This window comes from Protopterus annectens, chromosome 5.part0 (genome assembly GCF_019279795.1).
Source record: "Protopterus annectens isolate FY-2018-M chromosome 5.part0, PAN1.0, whole genome shotgun sequence".
Lineage (NCBI taxonomy): Eukaryota > Metazoa > Chordata > Ceratodontiformes > Protopteridae > Protopterus > Protopterus annectens.
Window position 1 is genome coordinate 1,462,300,251 of NC_056735.1, and position 25,293 is coordinate 1,462,325,543.

At 40.1% G+C, this 25,293-nt stretch overlaps 1 protein-coding gene across 10 annotated transcripts in view; it reads right to left on the bottom strand.

Moving 5' to 3' along the window:
* Window positions 1–25,293, bottom strand: part of DOCK9 (dedicator of cytokinesis 9) — a 2,508,686-nt gene that overhangs the window by 984,788 nt on the left and 1,498,605 nt on the right. For all 10 annotated transcript variants that reach the window (XM_044071294.1, XM_044071300.1, XM_044071298.1 and 7 more), the window contains exon 8: window positions 1,222–1,396. In XM_044071294.1, coding sequence (XP_043927229.1) covers window positions 1,222–1,396 — 175 coding nt within the window. The remainder of the gene's footprint in view (window positions 1–1,221; window positions 1,397–25,293) is intronic.

A 25,293-nucleotide genomic window follows, 5' to 3' on the forward strand; every position in this document is an offset into this window, starting at 1 on the left:
CTGAGTTCAGACCTCAATGATTTGCCAGAAAACCACAATTTTATGAGAAAAAACAACAATTGATGGAAAAATCTGGACATTCTGCAGAAATCTGGACAGTTGAGAGATTTAATTCATGATAATATAATACATTTAACAGACAGCTATTTAATATTCTGCTAAGCTGCTAAATTAAACATCAGAGCACTACAATTTTTAACACAGAAGGCTGAAGAGAAGATTTTCAATCAGGAAGCAAGCCCCCCTCCAGTTCATGGAAAATTACTTCATTTTTTTTCCTGAGGAAGTTGAATAAACATGACTTTTCTTCATTGTATTTTATGTGGACTTTTGATCCCATCACTAAACTCTAACAGTGTCAGCATGGCTGAATATCTGCAGCCTTTCCGTGGTCTAGTCACTTGCGACTTAAACTGGGTGAACTGTCCTGCTATTTTTTTTTTTTAACCAAACACAATGCTATCCAAGCAAGAGCTCTTGCAGAGCTCACCAAATAACCAGTGTTTGAATAAACAAGATGGAGGCAACTACTTTCCAACCTTCAAAAGTCTATTCATTACTCTAAACAAACACAAAAAGACATGAATTTTAGTCACTGGAGACCACAGGTTGTTCACCTGAAAACTTGTCAAGCTTCCTCTTAATATTTGGTAATGGACTGGCTGTTTTAACAAACTCTGACACAGATCAGTCAACAAAGGAAGTTGTCAAACCCATGCAGTAATCATAAATCTTATGCAAAAAAAAATATGCTTTCATTCAGCAAACTGCTTACAAACAATAAAAAGATAAACTAAAAGACCTAAACGAAATAAAATGTTATGCAGACAACAAGAGGGAAAAATGCAGTTTTACAGAGGCAGAAATGACTACTTATGAAAGAGCAAAATACTGCAACTTGGAGGGCAGGAAGGTCATATTTTACCAACCCTAAACCAAGTGTTAATGACACAAAATGTGCATGGGAAAGAAGAGGATCAGTCTTTGTCCATGAAGTACTAATGATATCCTACCTGTTAGAACTCTTGATTTTGACTTCTGCCAAAAAGTTTGTCAAAAACAAACCACTTGCATTACTAGCAACCATAGGAGTACTCATCCTATCAATACAGTAAACCACAATACTTCAAAATGTATCCATATTTTCTAAACTACTTAGTTTTGCTAACCTGGGTAACATAATACAATCCCTTTATCTTACTTTTAAGACTTAGGACCTACCATCATGTGACTCTCCGTTTCTCTTTTCTTGCATGGCAGCTTCAAAATAGCTCTGTAAGATTTTGTTTAGCGTTAGTATCCAGTCTTCCATTTCTAGTTCGGTGTCTGCAGCCAAAAGAAAGCTGCTCTTGTCCTGCATCTTCAGTTCAAAACCATAGCGGCGCACTTTGTTGCTCTAAAGTCAAAAACAAAACAGAAATCTATTTCAGTTTAAAGTACAGTTTCTTAACCTGTTCACTACTTCTCTGATTTGAAAACACACACTCTGGCTTTATTCATGTATTAGCTATGCTCCTTCACATTTTCTTTAGATTACAACCCTTCTATAGTACCATATTTCATTAACTACACTATTACAGACAATTAAATAACTAGGCATCATTGCTTATTCCTGCCCAAAGACTAGCTGCTTGCAGGTTAAGACCACTGGATGAATCACCATAAACCAAACCTGGGTAGCAAAGGTAAAGACAGACCACTATGCTCTGGAGTCCAGCTGTTCTCTGTGACATAATATATACCCAGTTGAAAGCTTCTAGCAACCAGGAGGGGACTCTAATAAAATGGTGCATTTCAATACCCTTTACCATCTGAGTAATAACAGAAGTGAAAGGATAACACTAGCTCTGATTTGGGACTCAAACCCAAGACCTCCAGCATACATTGCTAGTGTCACTGCCACTGGACCAACAAGAGCCTCTGGACAAATAAGTGTTGCCCCTGAACAGCCTTATCCTTTCAGCTAGGAAACCATTAGGATGGCAATTAAGGTCAAATTAAAAACACACCAACATACAGATACAGAGAAAGTCCTCTGTTTAGGCACTATTAGAATTATACAAGCGAAAGGGGATATTCGGTCTCATTTGGGATTTGAACCTTCAGAGGAATACAACAAGACACTTCTAGGCTTGCAATCCTTTTCCATCTCAGCTGGCCCTCCAATTATTTGAGTTAATTTCTGAACCATGATCAGTAGAATCCAAAGAGGAAGTATAACACCCACATCAATGGGATGACCCACTGGTGTTGGTTTTATTATTTATTTCTTATAATGCCTCTTCCTCATCCAGGAACACATCTATGCAATCTATAATGCTGTTCACATTACGAATGCAATAAATATAACAACTCATCTTGCTATGTGCTAGTGCTTCAAGAAATATACATCGTAGATAATCTAACAACACTTCCACAACCTCTCATAGGGGTGTACTGTATCCAGGTGCATCTCTGTACGTCTAGCTATGGACAATTTGCTATAAAGAAATGGATGAGCATCACTACAACTGTGGAAATATGAAGCATGTAAGAAAACTTTTACCTGAGCTTTCATAACCCCATTATTAAGGAGTACCACCACCTGTTCTTAAACTTTTGTTTCAGTTGTACAAAATCATTCAAATTATAATAGACCCATAACAAGCCCTTCGCTATAAACAGCACATTAAAAGAGATATCCCTTTAGAGCTGAATCAGTCATCCAGTTTCCTAAAAAGGTAAAAAATAAAACATTTTTGTTTGCACATGTGTGGTTTAACAGAATGTGTGAATGCTTTCAAATAAATAATGGGGGGGGGGGGCATCAGAATTAACATCACAGACAACAAAATGTGTAACTTTATTTATGGGAATATGAATGGGTGCCGTGGTGGTGCAGCGGTTAGCGTTGTTGCTTCACAGCAAGAGGTTCTCCAATTCGATCCTTGGCTGGGTGCCTTCTGTGCAGAGTCTGCATGTCCTCCCTGCAGTCACATGGGTTTCCTCTGGGTGCTTCAGTTTCCTCCAACATTCCAAAGACATGCAGTAGGTGGATTGGACACACTAAACTGGCCGTAGGTGCGAGTGTGTGCATAACGGAGTGGTATGAATGAACTACAGCAGCAGGGCTAGTCACCCGTCAATGTAAACCTTTGCTCAAGATGATTGTCACTGCTGGTGATACCCCAACCCCATGTGCAAAATGGGAAAAAGGGGTTATGGATGGATAGATATAATGAAATGTCAGAAGTCATTCACACTTAAGATGTCACAAGTAGCTTGTTCTAAATAAAGTAGTGATCATGCCTTATTAAACTCTTCAAACCTACTTTTCTCTACTATAACTAGATTATGCTGCCCTTTCACTTGCTATCTCTACTTCTATTAGCTATTCTTGCTCATGCCACCTCTTATCACACTGCACTGTTACCCAAACTCACTGTCCCCTCCAGAACACTACAACTATAATTCTAAATGATCCCCCTCACCCTACTATAATACCCATCATATACTCTAGCACATCCCATGCGTTCTTTAATAACAAATACGCCAAATAATAACCCCTACCACACACAGATAATTTAAAGGTGAAAACTAAATATATAAATTATTTCACTATAAACACCTCTCCTATCTAGGCAAGTCTGATGGTGATATACATCGTAATCCTGGACTTTCTGTACACACTTGCAACTCTACCACCTCAGCTACCCTTGTACTCCTCTTATACTCAACCAAGCTAATAGTCTAATTTCGATGAACTTAATTCTTTGGAGCAGCTACAATAAACTACCACAGTTACATGCCTATACAGCCTCATACACTCCTGACGTACTAACAGTCACAGAAACCCTGCTAAAACCAGGTACTTAACATCAGAACTCCCCCCCCCGCAGGCTACTTCATCATTAGAAATGACAGATGGCATAAGAAAGCTTGTGCTATGGCTATGATATACAAAAAACACCTTGAAATTACTTACCTACCTCTTACCCACACAAACATTCACAATGTTGAAATTAATGATCTCTTCTACAAATCAACAACCACAACAGCATATTCATCACTGTCATCTATATCCCTCCCAAAAAAACAACACACCAGTACTAGAAAAAATTCTGTACTGGATTTTTCACAATAAGGAAACTATCATCATAGATGACATTGATACAGACTACACACTTGTTCAACTCGGACTCTCCATCAATTTCTTTGGGTTTACCCAAATTATCACTACTGCTGCTCAAATAGACAAATGCAGTAATAGGGAGTCTACATTAAACTGGCTGCTCACCTCCACCCCTAACAAAATTAAGGGTCTATATTAGAACATCGAAGTTTGAAAACATTGAATGTTCTAATATCAAACCCAAAACAGTGAATGCTGAAAACAGCGAAGCTGCAGAACACCGAATTTTTTCCTAGGGAAAGAATTTGGTTGGCCATTTCTGTGACTTCGCTAATTTCAGCACTGTGGTGGAAAGTTACGGGTCAGGTTCAGATAAATGTGCAATTGTGCGGACATTAGGGTTAGGGTGCGGGTTAGGTGAGTTAGGGTTAGGGCACAGGTGAGGTGGGTGTGTGATAGTGACAGACTTTAGGGTTAGGGCGGGATAGGTGAGTTAGGGCGTGGGTCAAGTGAGTGTGCGATATTGATGGACCTTAGGGTTAGGGTTTGGTAAGTGGATAGATAGTAGTGTATATACAGTTTAGTGTAGGGTTAGATGTAGGATTTTAAGTGTATGTATGTGGATTGCTGTTTTTTTGGTGTGCTTGTGTTGTGTGTGTGTTTCTTGGAACATCGATTTTTTCCCCAAGAAAAAAATCACTGTTCTAAGCTTTCGATGGTTTTGCGCTTCGAGGTTAGAAGTTCGAACATATGGTGTTCGAACATCTGCTGTTTCGTCGAAGTGATATAGACCCCAAAATTAACACTTCTGGCTGCCTACCCAAAATCACCATTCAAAATCTACTGCCCTTTGCCATGAGACAATCTAATCATGCACATAACCACATAATCTATAATATCTGTACACTCGTTTCCTTTAATAATGACACTCTCATTAGCTACCTTAACAAGTACAACTGGGATATTATAAAATACTTGCCATAGCTCACTTTAACAACACATTCCTTAACATACTACATGAAGTAGCTACCATCAGATCAAAACTACACAAATCCAGTCCTGCCCCATGGCTCACAACATAAACCAGGTGACTCAGGAAATAGAAATGAAGTTTGGAAAGCATGGGCTACTGACAAAACATCATAAAATAGCAATATTTTAGACAGCTTAGGAACCTTTGAAAGCAAAAAATCAGAACAGACAAAATTACATACTTTTGCAAGTTCCAAGACAACCACCAACAGAACCCTAAGCTTTTCTGGAATGCAATCAAGAGACTATTATATCCAAGTCAAACTATGACTCCCTCACCAATTACCACCAACAAACCAGTCTCTATAGCTACCCAATTCAATACACATTTCATGCACTCTGTCCTCTACCTGCTTAACAACAAACCACCCACCAGCCTCACTAGCCCAAATAGTACTAATCACCACCAAAATCCTTGCTCTTTCCAACCGCTATCTAACTCAACTATCAAAATACACTTCCTAAAAGTAAACAATTCCACATCAGCTGCTGACAACCTGCCAGGAGAACACCTTCTTTATCTAAACTCACAAACTGATCAAATACAGAATGCTACACTCTTGCCATCTGGAATAATTCTCACAACATACCTCGACAGAGTGAACATCCACCCCACCTACTTCTCCAATTACAGACCTGTAGCCATTCTGCCTCCATTCTCCAAAATATTTCTCTCTCCTTAACACATCACCACTACTGTTATGAAAAATGTTATCAAAATCATAAACTCTAATATAAGCATCCACAACCTAGTATCTTCACTGCTCTTAGACATGTCAAAAGCAATTGAAACAGTTTCACACCAATGCCTGTTCCATGAACTATTCTCCCTATGACTCTCCCATTCATCCCTTAGTTGGTTTCATAGTTATATCACCAAGAGTCTCCAGGCTGTAAAATGGAAATGACACCTCTCCCCATTTCTTTATGTCTCTGTCAGCATACCTCGGGATCTATTCTAGGCCCTTTACTATTCAACATATTCACTAATACTCTTCACAAAGCTACCAAAGAAGCCTCCATTGTACAATATGTAGATGATGCCACCCTCATAAGCTCTGCACCAATTCTACCTTTACTCCACACAATGACCCAGGACTCCTTTTCTACAGCTGAGGCCTGGCTAGATGACTACCAACTACTTTTAAATGCTAAAAAAAAGTTAAGCAATGCTGTTTTTAACTCAAATATCTGTCAACACAGAAACAATCCTTTAACATAAAATCAGTAAATAACACCTCAATTGAAACAGTTTCTAAAACAAAGCTTTTTGGTGTTTTAATTGAAGGCAACTTAAAATAAAATCAACACAAAATTCAAGCCACCAAAAAACACTCACCAAATGCTGGGCTGCCGCTAAAGAAACAAACCACTTCTCACTGACTACGCTAGGAATTCTTTAGCAATATCTTATCTTCTCCCCCTTCATTTCTCTATGCAGTACCCATTCTGACTAACCTTAACTCCACCTAAAAAATAAAGACGTTTGCTATAATGAAATATCTAAGTTTCCATCCAACTTACCAAACCATTCACAACACTGCCTAGGACTGATGGCTCAGACTACCCAATTACCTTACCTACTCCCAACTGCCAAGTGCTCACAGAATAATACATAAACCTGACACCTGCCCATCACTATAAAACATTATCAAACACTACTTCCCTCCTAGTAATCTCCACTCTCAGAATAAATATCTCCTGGCCATGGCCAAGTCTCATAACAGTACAGGCAACTCCCTTTACTCAACCTATGCTGCTAAGCACTGGAACACCATCCCACCCACGCTAAAACACCACAACATTACCACACACTTCAAACACAAACTAAAACAACACAAACTTCCTCATGGCTATGCTCATGCTTGCATCCTGTGTAATCTACCTTTCTGTTTCTCTTCTATTGCCAATCTATCAATCACCCTGAAGCTTTCACCTTTATCCCTGTCTTTTTCATCCCACCTACTGCCCTTCCAACTAACCTGTATCCATAATCCTCTCCTACTAATGCCCTCTCTTTATCCACCTTATCATCTTATCTACTGTTATCTCAACCTCTCCACTATCAGAACTTTTTCTACTTTGGTTTTCTTGATTATTTTTGATTATAGCCTTCCCTCCTCCTCTATTTTTTGTTCCTGTTCTAGTGACATCCTACCTCACTGATGTCAATATACATGAGTTTCTCGAATTTTACCAAGCAGTACTCCAAAGAAACCACTGACTTCTTGGATGTGCATTTGTTAGTTAGATCTAATGATGATTAGATGTATAAGAATGAAGTGCTTAATCTCACTCGTAATTTATGTTGCAGAGGTTATTCTAAGATGGATGTTGATAATGTGGTTAAAGAGGTACAGAACCTGAGGACCACGCAAGGAAGACCTTACTTCTCAGCATGATTGGAGAATAAAATACAACAGAGAGATATGGGACAGAAGAATACTGACAACCGCCTATTTCTCACATTCAACAGTGATATTGATTTGGTTTGTAAAATCATTAGACAGAACTGGAGCATCTTGACATCCAATTATCATCTTAAGAGACATTATGGGAGAGAATCTTCAGCCTGGTTTCAAAAACAATACGTCTTTAAAAAGGAAATTCTGTTATGGTCCGAGGGCCTCTAAGCTGCTTGATAATGGAGACGTTGGCATAGACAGCCTGTAGGTATGTTTCTTCTGACAACAGATTTAGACATCCGTCATCAGGTAAAATGTATTTTCCTAAAATGCATGCTAATTGCAGGACTCAAAACATAGTTTATTTGGCTAAATGTCAGCAATGCACAAGTTTTTACAATGGTAAAAGCAAAAGACAGTTTAGAGAATGGGTTTTACAACATTTGAGTGACATTCACAGTCAGAGATTGCCCAGTGCACTTGCAAAGCACGTTAAGTTTAATGATCATCATATGTTCAGTTTTATGGTACTACAAGTTTTGAAAGAGAGTTTGAAGGGGGGGATCTTGTAAATAGAATGGAAGTAGCTGAAATGAATTGGATGGCTACTTTACAGTCTGATAAGACACTGGGGCTTAATGCTTATGTTCCGATAAAACCTGCCTTGAAGGTGTGTAGATTAATTATTTCAATGACTTGCTTGAGTGGTTAATACTTGCTATATTAGAGAGTTTTTAGAACTGTTTGTTTTTATAATTTGACCTGAGGAAGGGTGATTGCCCCAAAGTGCTTGTCCATTTTAATAAGTTTTTATGAGTTTAGCTGTGGTAGCCGGATCCACATTTTTTTGTTTCAATATACATGTACTGAACCTATGTGCATTATCGTTACTCTTAAATCTCTATTACATGTTAGCATATCTTTGACTCATGTAAAATATAAATTCTGAAGTACATGACAAATGTATTTATTATTTGTCCGAATACTTCCTGCAAAGTAATGTTTAAAATGTTTAACTTTTATTGTTGTTCATTGTAAGTATTTTATGAGGAACTTTTCTCGCTGGTCTTCCTCTGAAAATAGGGCTTGGGCCCAGTCGGACTTTCCCGGTAAAGAGAAGACAATCAATAAATATTTGTTCCAGGTTAAACAATGACAGAAAAAAATCAGAAATGTAAAAGTTGATTAGAGAAATTAATAACAAATAAATCAGCATTCACAAACAGGAATACAATCGGCAGCAAAACGTAAATACAGATCAGTGCAGCTACTGAAAAAAAACATCCACCATTTTCTCTTTACTGCCAAGTGGAGGACGTAAACACATGACTTCTAATTTTAAAAGCAAAGCCTCTTCCTTCAAATTAACTAAAGTACAAAAATATCACATTTGTAAACTAAAAATGCACCTGCAAGTATAACAATACCTAATACAAAGAAACAAACCAACCCAAAAAAGTGGCAATAGCAGCAGTCATTGCATGTACTGCAGAAGAGAAGTGCAGGCATGTAAAATGGAGTGTGCCATCAAGCTAAGCATAATAATTATAAGCACTATAAATGAAGCATAACACAAACACAAATTCAATAACTAAAATACAGGCACTCTCAGTGCACATCTCATTTATGTTTTTACTCCACTGACGGTCAAATCTTCATGAGTCACAGAGAAATTTATTTAGACTTACACTACTGTCACTTAACCTTGCATTCACAACTCCACTCATAATGACATGTTCTTTCACAGGGAAGGGATAAACACATATGTGACATAAGGCTAAAAGTCAATTCAAAGAAATATGAAAGTGCATACATTTAAACACATATGTGACATAAGGCTAAAAGTCCATTCAAAGAAATATGAAAGTGCATACATTTAAACACATATGTGACATAAGGCTAAAAGTCAATTCAAAGAAATATGAAAGTGCATACATTTCAGTGATGTGAGGTTTAGAAATATGCCATACAATTTTTAACACACATTTCAGGCACTGTAGTTAACAGCATTACTGTGAGCACTCCTGCCGCACTGCATTTCTGTAAACAGAGGCACCCATCAGCAAGAAAATGGCAAAAGACAGAAAAAGGTTACATGGCAACAGACACACATAAAAAATATAAGCTTAAGAAAAAATATTCCTGGCACTGCTATCTACATTTGATTATTATTTAAAAATGCATTCAGTGCAACAATAAGCTATACCACGGAGTTGTGGGACATGGTGAAATCCAGTCATATTTGGGTTACCTGGTGTGAATAAAACCCAATGTAACCCACAGCCCTTCAATGGCCTACTACTGCAGTTCCTTAATCTCTTTTCAGATCTACGACTTGGCCAGTCTGAAATAAATTACACTTCCACAGTCAGTGCTGCATGTACCTCCAGTCTGTTCAACTTATAATGTCAAATGCCAGGCTAGAAGAGTAGCGAACAAACATAACATGAAAGGCAAAAATACATTATAACATTATACACTTGCACGACAATGGAGATACCACCCAGACACAAAAGGATGGAAGAAAGGTAATAAGTACTACCTGTATAAAGTCTGATTGCAGAACAACTGATATGCAAGTAGACATCTATCTGTTGTTAAGTACTTAAAAAAAATAAATAAATAAATAAATTACATGATTTTCTGTAAAATTATTTATTCCCCTAGCATCTTGGCATACTATAATTACAATCCTGTTACTTGACGGCGAAGGCCATTTGAAGAGAGTTACTGATGAAGAAAAAAAACAAAAAACATAAGCAGTACCAAATAACACTCCTAAGATGGTAGAACTTGGAATAACACAAATAGTGAGGACTCAGAATGCTCAGCTACAGTACGGCGGTACCATGAAAGAGCAAAACCTGGAGTCAAGGTTCAGGCAATAATTGTCTTGGAAAAACGTTAACTGCCAACAAAGAGTCCATGGCATGATGTCTAAAATGAAGACATCTCTTAAAGCAAGCGCAAGCAGCAGCCACATCACTGCAGAAGTAGCATTTTTGACAACAGCATTTTCCAAAAGGTGGTTGTGGCAAAAAAGATGACCATTAGCACATGATGGCAATGGGATTGATTAGCCACTATATACCCCCTCTCCTTACATGGAACAAAGACGAGACACTCCTGAATGGTAAAACCTACACTTGAGTGTGTAACCAATTCATGGAAAGAAAGGAGATGAATGAATTGGTTTAAGTACAGTTTTAGCACCACTTTTTGGAGGAATCTTTAATTAATCCTGAGAGATGTCAGAGCCTAGGAAAAGACCAAACAGGTTCTCAACAGATAAAGGCCTTCTGCAGATATGGTAGGTACAGGTGATGGCCACCAAGAACAGCTGTGACAACTTCACAGCTGTCAAACCAGATGGTCTGAGTAGAAGATATTCAAGGCTGTCACAATCATGAAGTTCACGTTTTCATAAAATGAAAATTTCTTTAAAGACCTGCAAAGTTGAAGAAACCCTGTGAAGAAATGTTTAACAATCTGGTGCTGGACTGTAATTCTACCTTCACAAAGACATGTTGTACAGAAATACCAGAGCATGACTAAGAAATAATGGTGGCCCAGGTCATACAGGTGAAGATATAAGTCAGAACACTTGTAAACTAAATCACTGAGAAGGTATAGAATACCAGTTTGTCCAGATGAAGAAACTATTACACCAAACAAAATGTGTTTTGGTTTTGAGGGACAAGTATACCGCTGCCTGGAACAGACTCCCTCATCCACATTAAACAAATTTGATTCCTGTCAATATTCAAATGCAACTTGGATCTATGGACTGAAAACAGACAATTTGCTCCAGAACTATCCCCTTTACTATTAATTGACAGATGCATCTCCTAAACACTTTACTCCATGCACGGGTCCCCTCAAATTATCTACGGCATGATCCCAGTTATTCTCATTAGGGGTAATATATAATTATTGACCATGAGATAGTTAAGGTCAATCTTTAACCAAATGGTATAGGTTAATTTAAGTACAAAAATGGAAAATGGCTAGGCTTAAAATAGCCCTACAGTGCAGCTAACATAGTATTTACCTAAAAACCTATTTCTGATAAACAGAAGTTTTGTAAGGACTTCAATCACCCATAAGACTCTCCTGGAAGGTCTGGTAGGAGCAAAAGATTTAAATGAGATGTCAAGCTGTGAGGTCAAGCCAAATGTCCTTCCAACTTAAAAAGTCTTCTTTAACTTGTACTGGGATACATTCCTGCACTGCCAAAAGACAGAAGTGCCTAAGATTATCTGGCCATTATCTGGCAATAGAAATGAGTTTCTGTCTTTCTTCTCTGTATTTTATGATGAGGCATGAAATCAGATAGAATAATGAAAATGCCACAGGAAGAATAATCCATCCAGTTACTGATGGTACTACTCTAGGGTGAAATCCGTATGAGCTAGCAATGATCACGTTATGGCTGCTGAAGTGTAGAAGGGTCAGTGATGACTGTGACGATTGGGGAGAGATGGGCGAAGGCTGCCAGCCTAGTCAAACAGAATTTGATATGTAACTCTGGCATTTGTAAATAAATAAATGCATGTTTTCTTGAGTGTAAAAGAATATTGTGAAATGTGAAACTGCAAAATATGTGACAACATTGCACTCTACTGGCCCAGTGAAGCATGTTGTGACCCATTCATGTTAGAATTCAGCTCCAGTGCATCTGGATGAAGGCTTCATGCCCATTGTTTTAAGGCTAAAGTTTATGACCAGAATTTAGATGTGGAATGTGCTTTATTGCTCTGGTTTTTGCTAGAATGTATATGTGAAATGCCTTGTATTGTTGTACGTTTCTGAGCAGGAGTTAGATTGCTAAATAATTCAGTTTGCGGCCATGTCAAAAATTATGTAATTTGGGAGGGCCTTAGAGACATGTTTGTTAGTAATGTTTAAATACTATTTCTCACAAGAGACTGGAAGCATTTTGATCTTGGATATCCAACTTACCAGCACTCTGCCTTTTGCTCACATGTAAGTTTTAGCACTGTGATTTCTTGCAGGAATAGTTAAAGCTAGTAAAGATTAATTAGGTATTTTTCTTTGAAATCAGACCAGTCCTAGTCTATTATTTTAAGTTTCCGTGTGATTTCTGAACTCTTTGATATCTCTGAGGTGTAGTAGTTTTGTCTTGTGTTTTAATTATTTATTATTAAATATTATTAAAACCTTCTACCTGTGGTTGGTTTATGTAGAGATAAATTATGCTTTAGAGTACATTATATATTTAGAGTTTATTGTCTAAGCCCTTCTAATAAGCCTAGACTGAATAGTCACATTACCATTGGATAATAATATTGCACAGTAATAATTGGACACCCTTTTAAGGGCCTTTTAGTAGCTGATATTATTAGCTGAGTGGTGGCAGTAATTACTACCATATAGTCTGGGTAAAGGGGCACAGCTGGAGAATCTGTGTCAGCCTTTCCCAGGAGTGTCTGTGAAGTTGTATAAATACTTATCTCAAAGTGTGTGTGTGTTGTGTCAGCTACTTGGCAGGGACACGAAGCACTGGTTGGACAGAGAAGGTGCTGGAGGTTTTAGCTTGCCCAGCTAGGCTGAGACCTGAACCCTAATAAGCTGTGCCAGTGGGGAGTCTTATTAGGGACCCGGTGAGCAAAGGAGCAACCAGCCCCAGACTGACTGTGAGCTCTGTGTGCACATAAGGGAAATTGTACTTTACTGTGTGTATTCGTTATCCTTTCCTCTCTCCTAGGAGATGACCCCCCTGGTGTTAGTGGTGAGGATTGAGGGTCCTTGATTGCTGGGCCAGGGCACGGTAGTCACAAGTGTTTGGCAGTGGTGGGATCTACTTCACACACTAATTGGCTTGTAGTGGTGTGGGGTAGAGCGAATTCCTGTAGCTTATGTACAGTGATCTCTGAAAGTGTTTTGTATTCGCAGTGTATACTCAGAGTTCAGGTCACAATAGTTTTATTTCTTGTGTTAGCTTTGTGTTAGTCAGGGTGAGCAGACAGCATGTCAGCAGAAGAGTATGGAAAGCTGACAAGGAGCCAGCTGGTGGAGATGTGCCAGGCTAGGGGACTGGTGCATGAAAACCTGACTAAGGCAGACCTGACTGCAGCCTTGGATACAACTGCATAAGAAAACAGCAGCCTGGAGGACAATCAGACTGACAGTGGAGATGCAATATCCTCGGAGAATAGACAGCTCAACCGTTCTGCAGTGGACTTAAAAATTCAGCTGGAGCTAAAGAGACTTGAGTTGGAGGCCAGGCATATGGAACTAGAAGCAGCCGAAAATGAGGAGTCTACAAGCTGAGGAAAATGAACGGCAGGGGAGGCATGAGAGGGAAATGCTGACTCTTCACCAGAGTCATGGAGGTAATGGGGAAGGGAGTAACCGGACCCCAGAAGCACAAAATTTTAGTAAATTTCTTCTGCAGTTTAAAGAGGTGGATAATTTTGATAGCTTCATTCATATGTTTGAGCAGGTATGTAAACAGTATGAAGATGACCAAGGGATCTGGGTATGGTTCCTGACCCCCTTACTCCATGGTAAAGCTGTAACTTCTTTAGCAAAAATGCATAACACTGACTGTTTTGATTATACTGCTGCAAAAAGACAATTATTAGAATGTTTTAAGCTAACACCTGAAATGTATGGGAAAAAGTTTTGTGAGCATTGTCGCAAGGCAGATGAAAACGTATGTGAATATGTTGTTGAACTGAGCACTTATTTTCATAGCTGGGTGAATGGATGTCAGGTCACCATTTTTGAAGGGCTGGCAGACCTTTTGGTAAGGGAACAAGCCCTTAGCACTTTGCCAGAAGACATGAGGATCTGGTTAGCAACAATGTTCTACTTCAGATGAGTTGGGGAAGGAGGGAGACCTATACCTGGCCAGCAGGGCAGCCCTGCACAGGAAAGGGACTCCTAGTACTGCTCCTGGGACAAAAGGAACCCATGGCAGGCAGCACAGACTGCCCCAACAGAATCTTCAGTAGCAGGGGAAGCCACTAGTCCAGGTACATGTCCATGAGCTAGGGTTAAATGTTTTGAATGCAACCAGTGGGGCAATGTGGCATACAGATGTCCACAGATGCAAGGTGGGGAACCAAAGATGAGGAAGCCAGTAAGTTGGAAAGACAAAATGCCAACAGTGGGTTGTCTTGAGACAACAAGGGTATGAACCTACCATCCTGCAGATGTCCTGAGAGGGAAGGATTTGGATGAGGCAGTACTATGTACTTATGCAGTAAAATGCAGTGAGGCTATGAGACAAGCATGTGGGTCTGGTAGCCTGGGGGAGACCCAGACAGACTGCATACTTGCAGCCAGGACTGCTGAGGTGGTTACTTCAGGGAGTGAGCTACGCTGTAGCAGTGAGACTGAATGTGAGCCATAGCTGCTTGTGGGTACTGATGTTCCCTTGGACAGGGTAACTGCAAAGGTAGAGGTGAGTAGTAGTACCCAGGATGACAGTGAGGCACCGCTGTCAGAGGATTCCAGACTTCCTGTGGAAGGGGAGCTGGGAAGGGTTACAAGGAGAGACTTGAGACAGACTCAGCTCTCAGACCTTATATTGCAAGGCCTGAGGCAGGTAGCTAGGGAGGCACCTGATTCTCAAGGGAAGGGGGAATCTGTATACTGGAACAAAGGGTTACTGTACAGAGAGTGGACCCCTGAGGGAGGGCTAGAAGGTGAGAGAGTACAGGAGTTGGTAGTGCCTAGAGCTTACCATCTGGCGCTTCTAGCCATAGCCCATGATATTCTCTTTGCAGGTCATATGGGCATAAAACGTACCAAGAGGCGTATTATGCAAAAGTTCTATTGGTCTGGGATTTCCAGAGATGTAACAGGGTACTGCAGGACCTGTGAGCAGTGCCAAAAAGTAGGCAAGGCAGGAGACAAGGTGAGAGCTCCTTTGATGCCTTTGCCTGTGATTGAGGAGCCATCTCAGAGGGTAGCTATGGATATTGTGGGTCCTCCGAGTACCCCAAGTTCCACAGGAAAAAAGTATATCCTAGTGATTGTAGATTATGCTACACAATACCCTGAGGCAGTGGCTTTGTCCTCCATTGAGGCCGAGAAGGTGGCAAATGCTTTTCTAGAGATTTTCAGCAGGGTAGGTTTCCCAAAGGAAATATTGTCTGACAGATGTACCAATTTTATGTCAGACCTGTTGGCTTGTCTGTAGAAGTCTTGTAGGGTGAAGCACATGAAGACCACCCCCTACCATCCCCAGACTAATGGTCTTGTTGAGAGGTTAAACTCTACAATCAAGTCCATGCTAAGGGCATTTGCAGATCAGTTTAAGAGTGAGTGGGACAAATTTTTGCCCCATCTGTTTGCTTACAAAGAGGTTCCCCAAGAATCCACAGGTTTTTCACCCTTTGAGTTGCTGTATGGGCATTGGGTGAGGGGACCTCCAGATTTAATTTGAGATGAGTAGGAAGGTGAGTGTGAGTCTCACATGGAGTCTGTTGTGGCATATGTCCTGAACCTTAGGACAAGGCTCAGGCAACTCATGGGCCTGGCCTAGCAGAACCTGGCAGATGCCCAACAACAGAAAAAGGTGTGGTATGACCGGAATGCTTGAGATAAAGAGTATGCTGTAGGGCAGCAGGTGATGGTTCTCATTCCTGTCAGATACAACAAGTTCCAGGCAGCTTGGGAGGGACCCTGCAAGGTGGTAAGAAAGGTAAGTGATGTTAACTACATGGTGGAAGTGCTACGCAGATGGCAGGGGCACAAATTGTACCATGTTAACATGATGAAACCTTACCATGATAGGGAGGCCCTTGTGCTGAGCATTTGCAGTGGATTGTAGGAGGAGTCTAAGAGAGATCTTGTGACTGATGATCTCAGTGAGGCTCGGGCTGACACCTCGGTGGAAGGGATAGCAATATTCCAGCAGCTATCTCCTACCCAGGTTCGAGAAATCTGAGCAGTGCTGCAGGAGTTTGGGGGCATGTTCACCAGGAAACCAGGGAGCACCCACCTGGTGCAGCACCAGGTGGATACAGGACCCCAAAGGCCTATCAGGCAGGCCCCTTATAGGGTGCCTGAGAGAGTCAAACAGACTCTGAGGGAGGAGGTACAGGAGATGTTGGAACTAGGGGTGATTCAAGAGTCCAACAGTCCCTGGGCCTCATCAGTGGTGTTGGTGCCAAAGAAGGATGGCAGCACCAGGTCCTGTGTAGATTACAGGAAATTAAATAGTCACTGAGAATTGGATGCTTACCCCATGCCTAGGACAGATGAGGCCCTAGAGCAGCTGGGTGGCGCTAAGTATCTTGCAACTATTGATCTTACCAAGGGTTACTGGCAGGTGCTCTCGACTCCCAGCGCTAGAGAGAAGTCAGCCTTTGTGACTCCTTTTGGCTTGTATGAGTTCACAAACATGCTCTTTGGGATGAAGAATGCCCCAGCGACTTTCCAGATGCTGGTAGATCATATCTTAGCAGGAGCAGGAGGGTTTGCCCTTGCTTACATGGATGATATTACTATCTACAGCCATTCCTGGCAAGAGCACCTTCAGCATGTCAGGCAGGTGCTGGGCAGACTACAGAGGGCAGGGTTGACCATTAAGCCAAGCAAATATCAGGTGGGAATGGCAGAGGTCTCCTACCTAGGACATAGAGTGGGGAGTGGTAAGATAAGGCCAGCACCTGCCAAAGTGGAAGCCATTCAGGCATGGCCTGTATCTATTACCAAAAAGCAGATGAGTGCATTCATAGGGACAGCAGGGTACTACAGAAAGTTTGTTCCCAATTATAGTACCATAGCTGCTACCCTCACAGACCAGACAAGGAAGAACAAGCCAGATAAGGTTGTGTGGACCCCAGCATGTGAGCAGGCATTTCAGAAGCTTAAGGAAGCTTTGGGAGGACCCCATGTGTTAGCCAGTCCAGACTATAGCAAAGACTTTGTTGTGCAGGTGGATTCTTCAAACTATGGTGTGGGGGCTGTACTTAGTCAGATTTCTTCAGAGGGAGAAGAGCACCCAGTGGTTTATCTCAGCCATAGGCTCCAACCCAGGGAGGAATGCTACGCAGCGGTAGAAAACGGTAATGTCTAGCCATAGTGTACGCAATACAAAAACTTCAGCCTTATTTGTATGGAAGAAAATTCGCTGTGATGACAGATCACAACCCTCTGACATGGTTAAACAGAGCCAGTACGCAAAATGCCAAGTTGCTAAGATGGAGTCTGGGGTTGCAAGCATATGATATGTTAGTGCAGCACCACAGTGGGAGTAGCAATGCCAATGTAGATGAGCTCTCAAGACAGGGAATGGGATGAGGTACACCGAGATAGACCTGACACTCTGAAGTGATGTCAAGGGGCACTTGAAAAACTTGCTTGAGTTCCCCAGGCGGGAAGAGATGTGATGATTGGGGAGAGATGGGCGAAGGCTGCCAACCTAGTCAAATAGAATTTGATATGTAATTCTGGCATTTGTAAATAATTTTAAAATACAGGCATGTTTTCTTGAGTGTAAAAGAATATTGTGAAATGTGGAACTTCTGGCATTTGTAAATAATTTTAAAATACAGGCATGTTTTGAGTGTAAAAGAATATTGTGAAACGTGGAACTGCAAAATATATGACAACATTGCACTATACTGGCCCAGTGAAGCATGTTGTGACCCTTTCATGTTAGAATTCGGCTCCAGTGCATCTGGATGAAGGTTTCATGCCCATTGTGTTAAGGCTAAAGTTTATGACCAGAATTTAGATGTAGAATGTGCTTTATTGCTCTGGTTTCTGCTAGAATGTATATATGAAATGTCTTGTACTGTTGTAAGTTTCTGAGTAGGTGTTAGATTGCTAAATAACGCAGTTTGCGGCCCGAGAACTCAGACCAGGTGTTAAGATGATGCAATATGAATACTGGGAAAACCCAAGTGTCAAAAATTATGTAATTTGGGAGGGCCTTAGAGACATGCTTGTTAGTAATGTTTAAATACTATTTCTCACAAGAGACTGGAAGCATTTTGATGTTGGCTATCCAACTTACCAGCACTCTGCCTTAAGCTCACATATAGGTTTTAGCACTGTGATTTCTTGTAGGAATAGTTAAAGCTAGTAAAGTTTAATTAGGTATTTTTCTTTGAAATCAGACCTGTCCTACTGTATTATTTTAAGTTTCTATGTGATTTCTGAACTCTTAGATACCTCTGTGGTGTAGTAGTTTCATCTTGTGTTTTAATTATTTATTATTAAATATTATTAAAACCTTCTACCTGTGGCTGGTTTATGTAGAGATAAATTATGCTTTAAAGTACATTATATATTTATAGAGTTTTCTGTCTAAGCCCTTCCAATAAGCCTAAACTGAATAGTCACATTACCATTGGATAATAATATTGCACAGTAATAATTGGACACCCTTTTAACAGCCTTTTAGTAGCTGATATTATTAGCTGGGTGTTGGCAGTAATTACTACCATATAGTCTGGGTAAAGGAGCACAGCTGGAGAATCTGTGTCAGCCTTTCCCAGGAGTGTCTGTGAAGTTGTATAAATACTTATCTCAAAGTGTGTGTGTGTTGTGTCAGCTACTTGGCAGGGACACAAAGCACTGGTTGGACAGAGACAGTACTGGAGATTTTAGCTTGCCCAGCTAGGCTGAGACCTGGACCCTATAGCTGTGCCACTGGGGAGGCTTCTTGGGGACCTGCTGAGCAAAGGAGCGACCAGCTCCAGACGGACTCCGATCTCTGCGTGCACTTACGGGAAATTGTGCTTTACTGTGTGTATTAGTCATCCTTTCCTCTCTTCTAGGAGACGACCTCCCTGGTGTTAGTGGTGAGGACTGAGGCTCCTTGATTGCTGTGCCAGGGCACAGTCGTCACAATGACATCCTGGAATGCACCTTCCAATGTCGTTGCCAGGGTGCATGTGACACACTCATCTGCCTCCTGGGCAACAAAGGATGCAACATAAATCGCTTGTAAGTCAAGGAAGACCTTTAAATTCACAAGCCAGATGTAGCTACCTTAAAGGTGGACTTTGAAGTATGAAGCTTTGAACCATATCTGGTCACCAAATCATTTGCCATTGCCCAGTACTGAGTTATGCTTGTCCCAACATGGGGCATAGGGCATTCTTTACAGTTACCATCTTCTTTGCAGCTTCCAAGCATCTCTTTTATTCTCTAGCAGGTGGCCAAGCTAACATGCTGGCAGATGTGGCAATGCTTTATCTAATGCTCCTTTCCCATGCAGTAATTTCAGCACTAGTGCAAGTCCTAAATAATGATCTAGTTATCTAAAGACCTAACACAAAGTTTACTATGATGTCTTTTAGGCTCAAAATCCAAGCTGTGCAAACGTCAGAAAAGAAATGAGGACCACAGATAATGCAAGTGACCTCCTAGTTCTGTACATGCCATCATGGTGAGCACTAGATGGAGCTGAGTAGACTGCACTATCCAAACCCCCCACAATCATGGGAGTAGAAGACATGCTAGCTGAGGAAGTCCCGTCATCTACCTACTGCAGGTCTTGAACATCAGACCTATAGTTTACCGCTATTCATAAATTTTCAAGTTACTACTACACATAACATGAAACACATCTGATGTCAGGTTCAAACAAGTAGTAAAAGCTAGATGTACTTTTGAAAATAATCTTCATACCATAGAAACTTCTTAAAACAATAAAATGTGAACTGAGGCAGCAGATTTACAATGGTAAGTGTTTAATCCAAAATGATGAGCTACTAAAGATTAAAGTAAAAATAAATTTGATAATTTTTCACTCCATAGGGCTACGTACAAATTTGGAAAAGAAGGTGACAATATGATGGAACTTGTCTATCATTAGAGAACTGGACAGAGTGAGACAAAGGTTGCCAGGTCTGAATATGAGCAAGCTGCTAGGCTGACACAAAATACTGCACAATAAAGAGTTAGCACAGCACTCGGCATTATTTTGTGTGGTTCTCTATAATCAAGTGTGATGGCCTATCCATAAAAGCAGGCTAATTCAGGCCCTGGGGCTAAAGATTTGCAGCCTGATTCAGCTGCATGTAAACATCTGCAGTCCTCACTTAAGGTAAAGCTTGCAAAAAATATATATAATGATGTGCACAGTCCTAAGAACAAGAAAGCACCATTAGGGATTCTGAAAGGCCAAACAGACCTTTCTAACTAGACAGTGATCAGTAATGTAATGATCAATGAATATAAGTGAAATATGTTCTGCTTGGACCTTAGGAAAATCAGTTCTGCACAGCATAAGTAGTTGCTAATAAACTGCTGAATCTAATAGTTAAAGGAAATACAATCAAATGTCTGAAAGCTGCTGAAAGAACCAGATCCCAGTTAACATGTGGGGTGGGGGTGCTGTGTTTCCTGGTAACAGTAAAGTTACTTAAAGGGTCCCAAAGGAATGGGTGTAAGGGCTGTATTTAGTTTAGGTCCAAGATATTTTCATAGAGTACATTTAAGATAGTAAAGAAGGACAGAAGCACCCAAAAAATTGAAAAGTGTATTTCCAATATGTATTCTCTGCAGCACTAATGTTCTGTATCACTGTATGTGATTTCTACTTTTTCTTATTTGTCACACTTCCCAACAGCCTTACAGGTTTGGTATGCTGTCAAGATTTCAGTCGTATTTACCTATGAACTTATTTCTGATAAAAAGAAGTTTTGTAAGGATTTCAATCACCACTAAGACTCTGCTGGAAGGTCTGGTGGGAGCAACAGTTTTAAATGAGATGCCAAGCTGTGAGGTCAAGCCAAATGTCCTTGACAATTATTCTAACTTGTACAATATGCACAGTGACCTCATCAAATTACTCTTATGCATTTTACATAGTACTGACTCAATATTTAAACCTGCTTCATATGACTGCCTGATAAGGTTAACTTTCTTGATGATTATGTCTAAATGATTGAGCATTAAGCCCGTCGATTTTAACTTGCCAATTTTTTTTACTCCCAATATAAAAAAACATTTTGTGTGATTTCTATTTGTGGGACAGCAACTGTAGCACCGTGTGTGGTGCATTTCTTTCCCCCATGTTGGTGTGACAATGGAAATGGTATACATAACTTTGGAGGGGTTCAAAATGCTGCTTGAAGGAAGTTTCTTTGAAGGGAAGATCTAGCTAGTTGTTTTCAACTTCTGTTTCAGCTACTGCCAGCTTTTAATTGGATGACATGAAGGGGAATCTTCTGGCAAGAATGGCAGTAGATCATTTCAGTTGCTTCAGGCCACACTTGCTGGATGAGCTCAGAAGCTGGTCTTCTGTGCCTGCGAACCTGCATTCAGAAAGACTAACTTGGTAGTTTGTATCTAGGCTTAAGCCTTTTGATTTGACCTGCAGTTAGAATCAGCAGCCTGAATATTTCATGTTTAAAGTTGTGAATGTCTTGGATGTTGTTACTCCAGCGTTCAATGACTTGCCTGAATAAACACTGTGAATATAATGTAACAGATGCTGTGACAAATGCAAAAATAAATATGAAGATTTCACAGAAATGGTCTACAGAGAAAATGTGTTCTGGCAAGAAACAATAGCAGTAACAATTAAATCATGTTTGTTAGCCATCTGACAGACACAAGGGTTTCAGCTATGCTGCTGGTGACCTGAGTAAAGGAAATGATTCAGGGCACAGGGAAAGGAATCATGGTGATCTACTGACAACTCTTTCACTGTGTGCCAAATATACTGAGAAAAGAAAAAGCAGCCAAAATAACTTTCAGTGAATCCTGTGTGTATTTTTTTTGCAAGAGTGGTGGGGCACACAAACATAATCATATATACCTATTCTTCAGTCATGCAATAATGTTGAAAAAAGAAAACTCCACGGTTGCAGAAAGCTATTTTGGCAAAATGTCCTTGAGTTGCTATCACTCAAAGTAAGAGTTCATAAAGTTACATGTTCCCCTGGAAAACGGACAGGATGAGGAATGAAAGTTCAACAAGGAATTAAGACAGGGTAACAAAGCAGGTGACTTGTGCAAAATAATACTAGAAGAAACAATTTCAAAGAGCACAGCATGTAGAAACTGGAAGGGCTGATACTGACAAAGACAATACAAATTAGAAAAAGTCATGTCAGATAATTAAGAAGAAAGAAACAAGGTGCACTCATTAGGCCAGTAACCTAAAAATAACTAATAAGTTTAAAATCTGGGCGATATCTTTAAGAAATGTTTTCACCTCTATTTTGGTGACCTTACTGCTGCTTCCTAGTGTCCATCCACCTCTACAGACACAGCCTTGCAAGTGATGAGAAAAGCGTGTCTCAATGCAGCATTATCCTAATGTCAGCTTTTACTTTAAGCTTACATTTTTTTTATTTCCTCATGCAAGATATGCAATGAAGTCCAACAGTTCATGCACATGTACATCCAAGGTCACATCCCTCCACTGTGGATAATCTTGCTCAAGTTAGGATACCCGAGATCCCACCAAGGGTTGTAACCAGGCAAAAGAAGCCTTACACCTTCATTCCCAAAAAAGGGGAAGCTGGTAAAATGCTGCTCAATCTATCCTTCCATCAAAACTATGACATCCACTTTGCTAATCAAACATAAGTCACCTGTGCCACAAGCAGAACATTGTCTCTCTGTGCCAGCAGGTTAGCACTACACATTTTAAGAAAAAAGTTCTAAACTAAACAAAACTTAGAACACTGATACGCCATATGAGAAAATCACATTCATGTCACACGTTAACAAGGACTGATAATGGAACGAGGCTGTTTTCAAGCAACACATGAAAAAAGCTTTAGCATCCTTTCAAACTTTTCTCAAAGTAGTAGGAAACATGCACTGTTACTATTTGCTGTCAGTCACTGAACGGCAATCAGCAAAGCAGCAATCATCAGAAAAAGACAAATGACAGTTTGCACTCTTGAAATTAGTTGTACAATTAACTCTACATATTACAAGTTGTAACCCCAAAGAATGGACAAGTATGACCATAAAGATTTACTTATTCATTAAGTTTATTAATTGGTGAAGTAGACTGATCCAGAAGAACCCATTTTAGCTACAGCCTGGATGAACAATAACTGCATACAGATAGCAACAAAAAGAACAATACACAGACAAGATTAGCCAGGTCAAAGTACATTTGAGTACATGTAATGCATCAAGTACTGTATGAATATTTGTTTAATACAGTTATAAGCTGATGGGGCAGACATAAAGGTCATAAGGTTGTCAGTACACAGAATTAGGATGGATTGTTTGAGGTGTACCACTATTCAGTCATCTGCACACATATATATTTGAAATTAAGTAAAACCAAGTTCGCTGTTTAACAGCATTCTACTGAAATGTCATGGTATTTCAAGTTGCATTGTTTATAATGTGCTAACATTCAGACTTTGAAGTATCTGTGGTGGTACAGCGGTAGCGTTGTTGCCTCACAGCAAGAGGTTCTCCTGTTTGATTCTCGGCTGGATTGCCTTCTGTGTGGAGTCTGCATGTCCTTCCTGCAGTCGAGTGGCCTCCAAAAGACATGCGTGAATGGGCGTGGGGCTGGCAACTCGGCACCATAAAAATCAACTGCCAATCATTAGCGGACCGGAGTTCCGCTGTGTCGACCCCTGACCGGGAAAAGCCGAAAAGACAAACAAACATCTAAAATATAAAATCCACAGCAACTTACAACTTCAGAAGTCAGATGTATATTCAGTGTAACAATTTTCAGCTCCAGTACTCAACAGGCAACCCTCATCAAGCACACATTGGCACATACCTCACATGGTAAAAGCAGTTATGTTCAGTCTGCATCTAAGGAAGCAGCCATTACAAAGGTATAATGACTTAAGCTCTTGCGAATATTCAGTAGAATTCAATACACTACGGCTACATTAGCAATTTCCACTCATCGCACCCTCACCTTCACCTATTTTTAGCATGCATTTACAGGATTCTTATCTGAGCATTTCCAACAAGCTTAAAAGCCACTTACAAAAAGGAAATCTAAATCTCTTTCGAGATGCTACGAAAGTCAATAACTGAGCCTTTAACCAACCAATAAATCAGAAGTCAGAACAGTAAATGAGCTGTGGAAAACTTTAGACATGAGCAACTTTAAAGACAAAAACTGGCAACATTCCTTTTTCAAAACCTGCTATCTTAAACCTACCCTGTTATAATTTATGAAATAGTAATCTGTAAATTCCACTTAAAAACATAACAAAACTTGTGATGGGGTGGGGCCTTTTACTCAAGAAGCCAGGACCGTCTTAAGTTAGGCAGATTTTTTTATGATGGCTTCATATACAACTCGTAGCCGAACAGTAGCTTGGTAAATGGCAAATAATGCAGTACTTCAAACAGCTATCACTACTGATTCTACAATGCACAGCTATCACTACTGATTCTACAATGCCCAAGTCAGTAGAACAGTTGTCACCTCTGTCAAAGCAAAGATGTTCTGCATGTTGTAGGAGTCTCTGATGTCAAACAGAACTACATTAACTACATATCAGAATAAAGCTACCTCACTCCACTATGACGATCCCACCCCACCCCACCCTGGTAGGTAATACAAAAGGTGCTATTGTGTTCCAAGCAAGAAAAAAGCACAAGCTCAGCAGCACAGGCGACATGCCTTTTCACTACTTAAGCAAAAGTAGTTATAGAAGTACTGAATGTGCTACAAATATTAAAAATATTGCAAAAAATATTTAGAAATTAAGCAATAATCTAGTTTATTCCACTGACTGGGGTAGCATCAGTATATTGTGGCTAACTAAATCTTTCAATGAAACACAAAGCTATTGTGTTCTA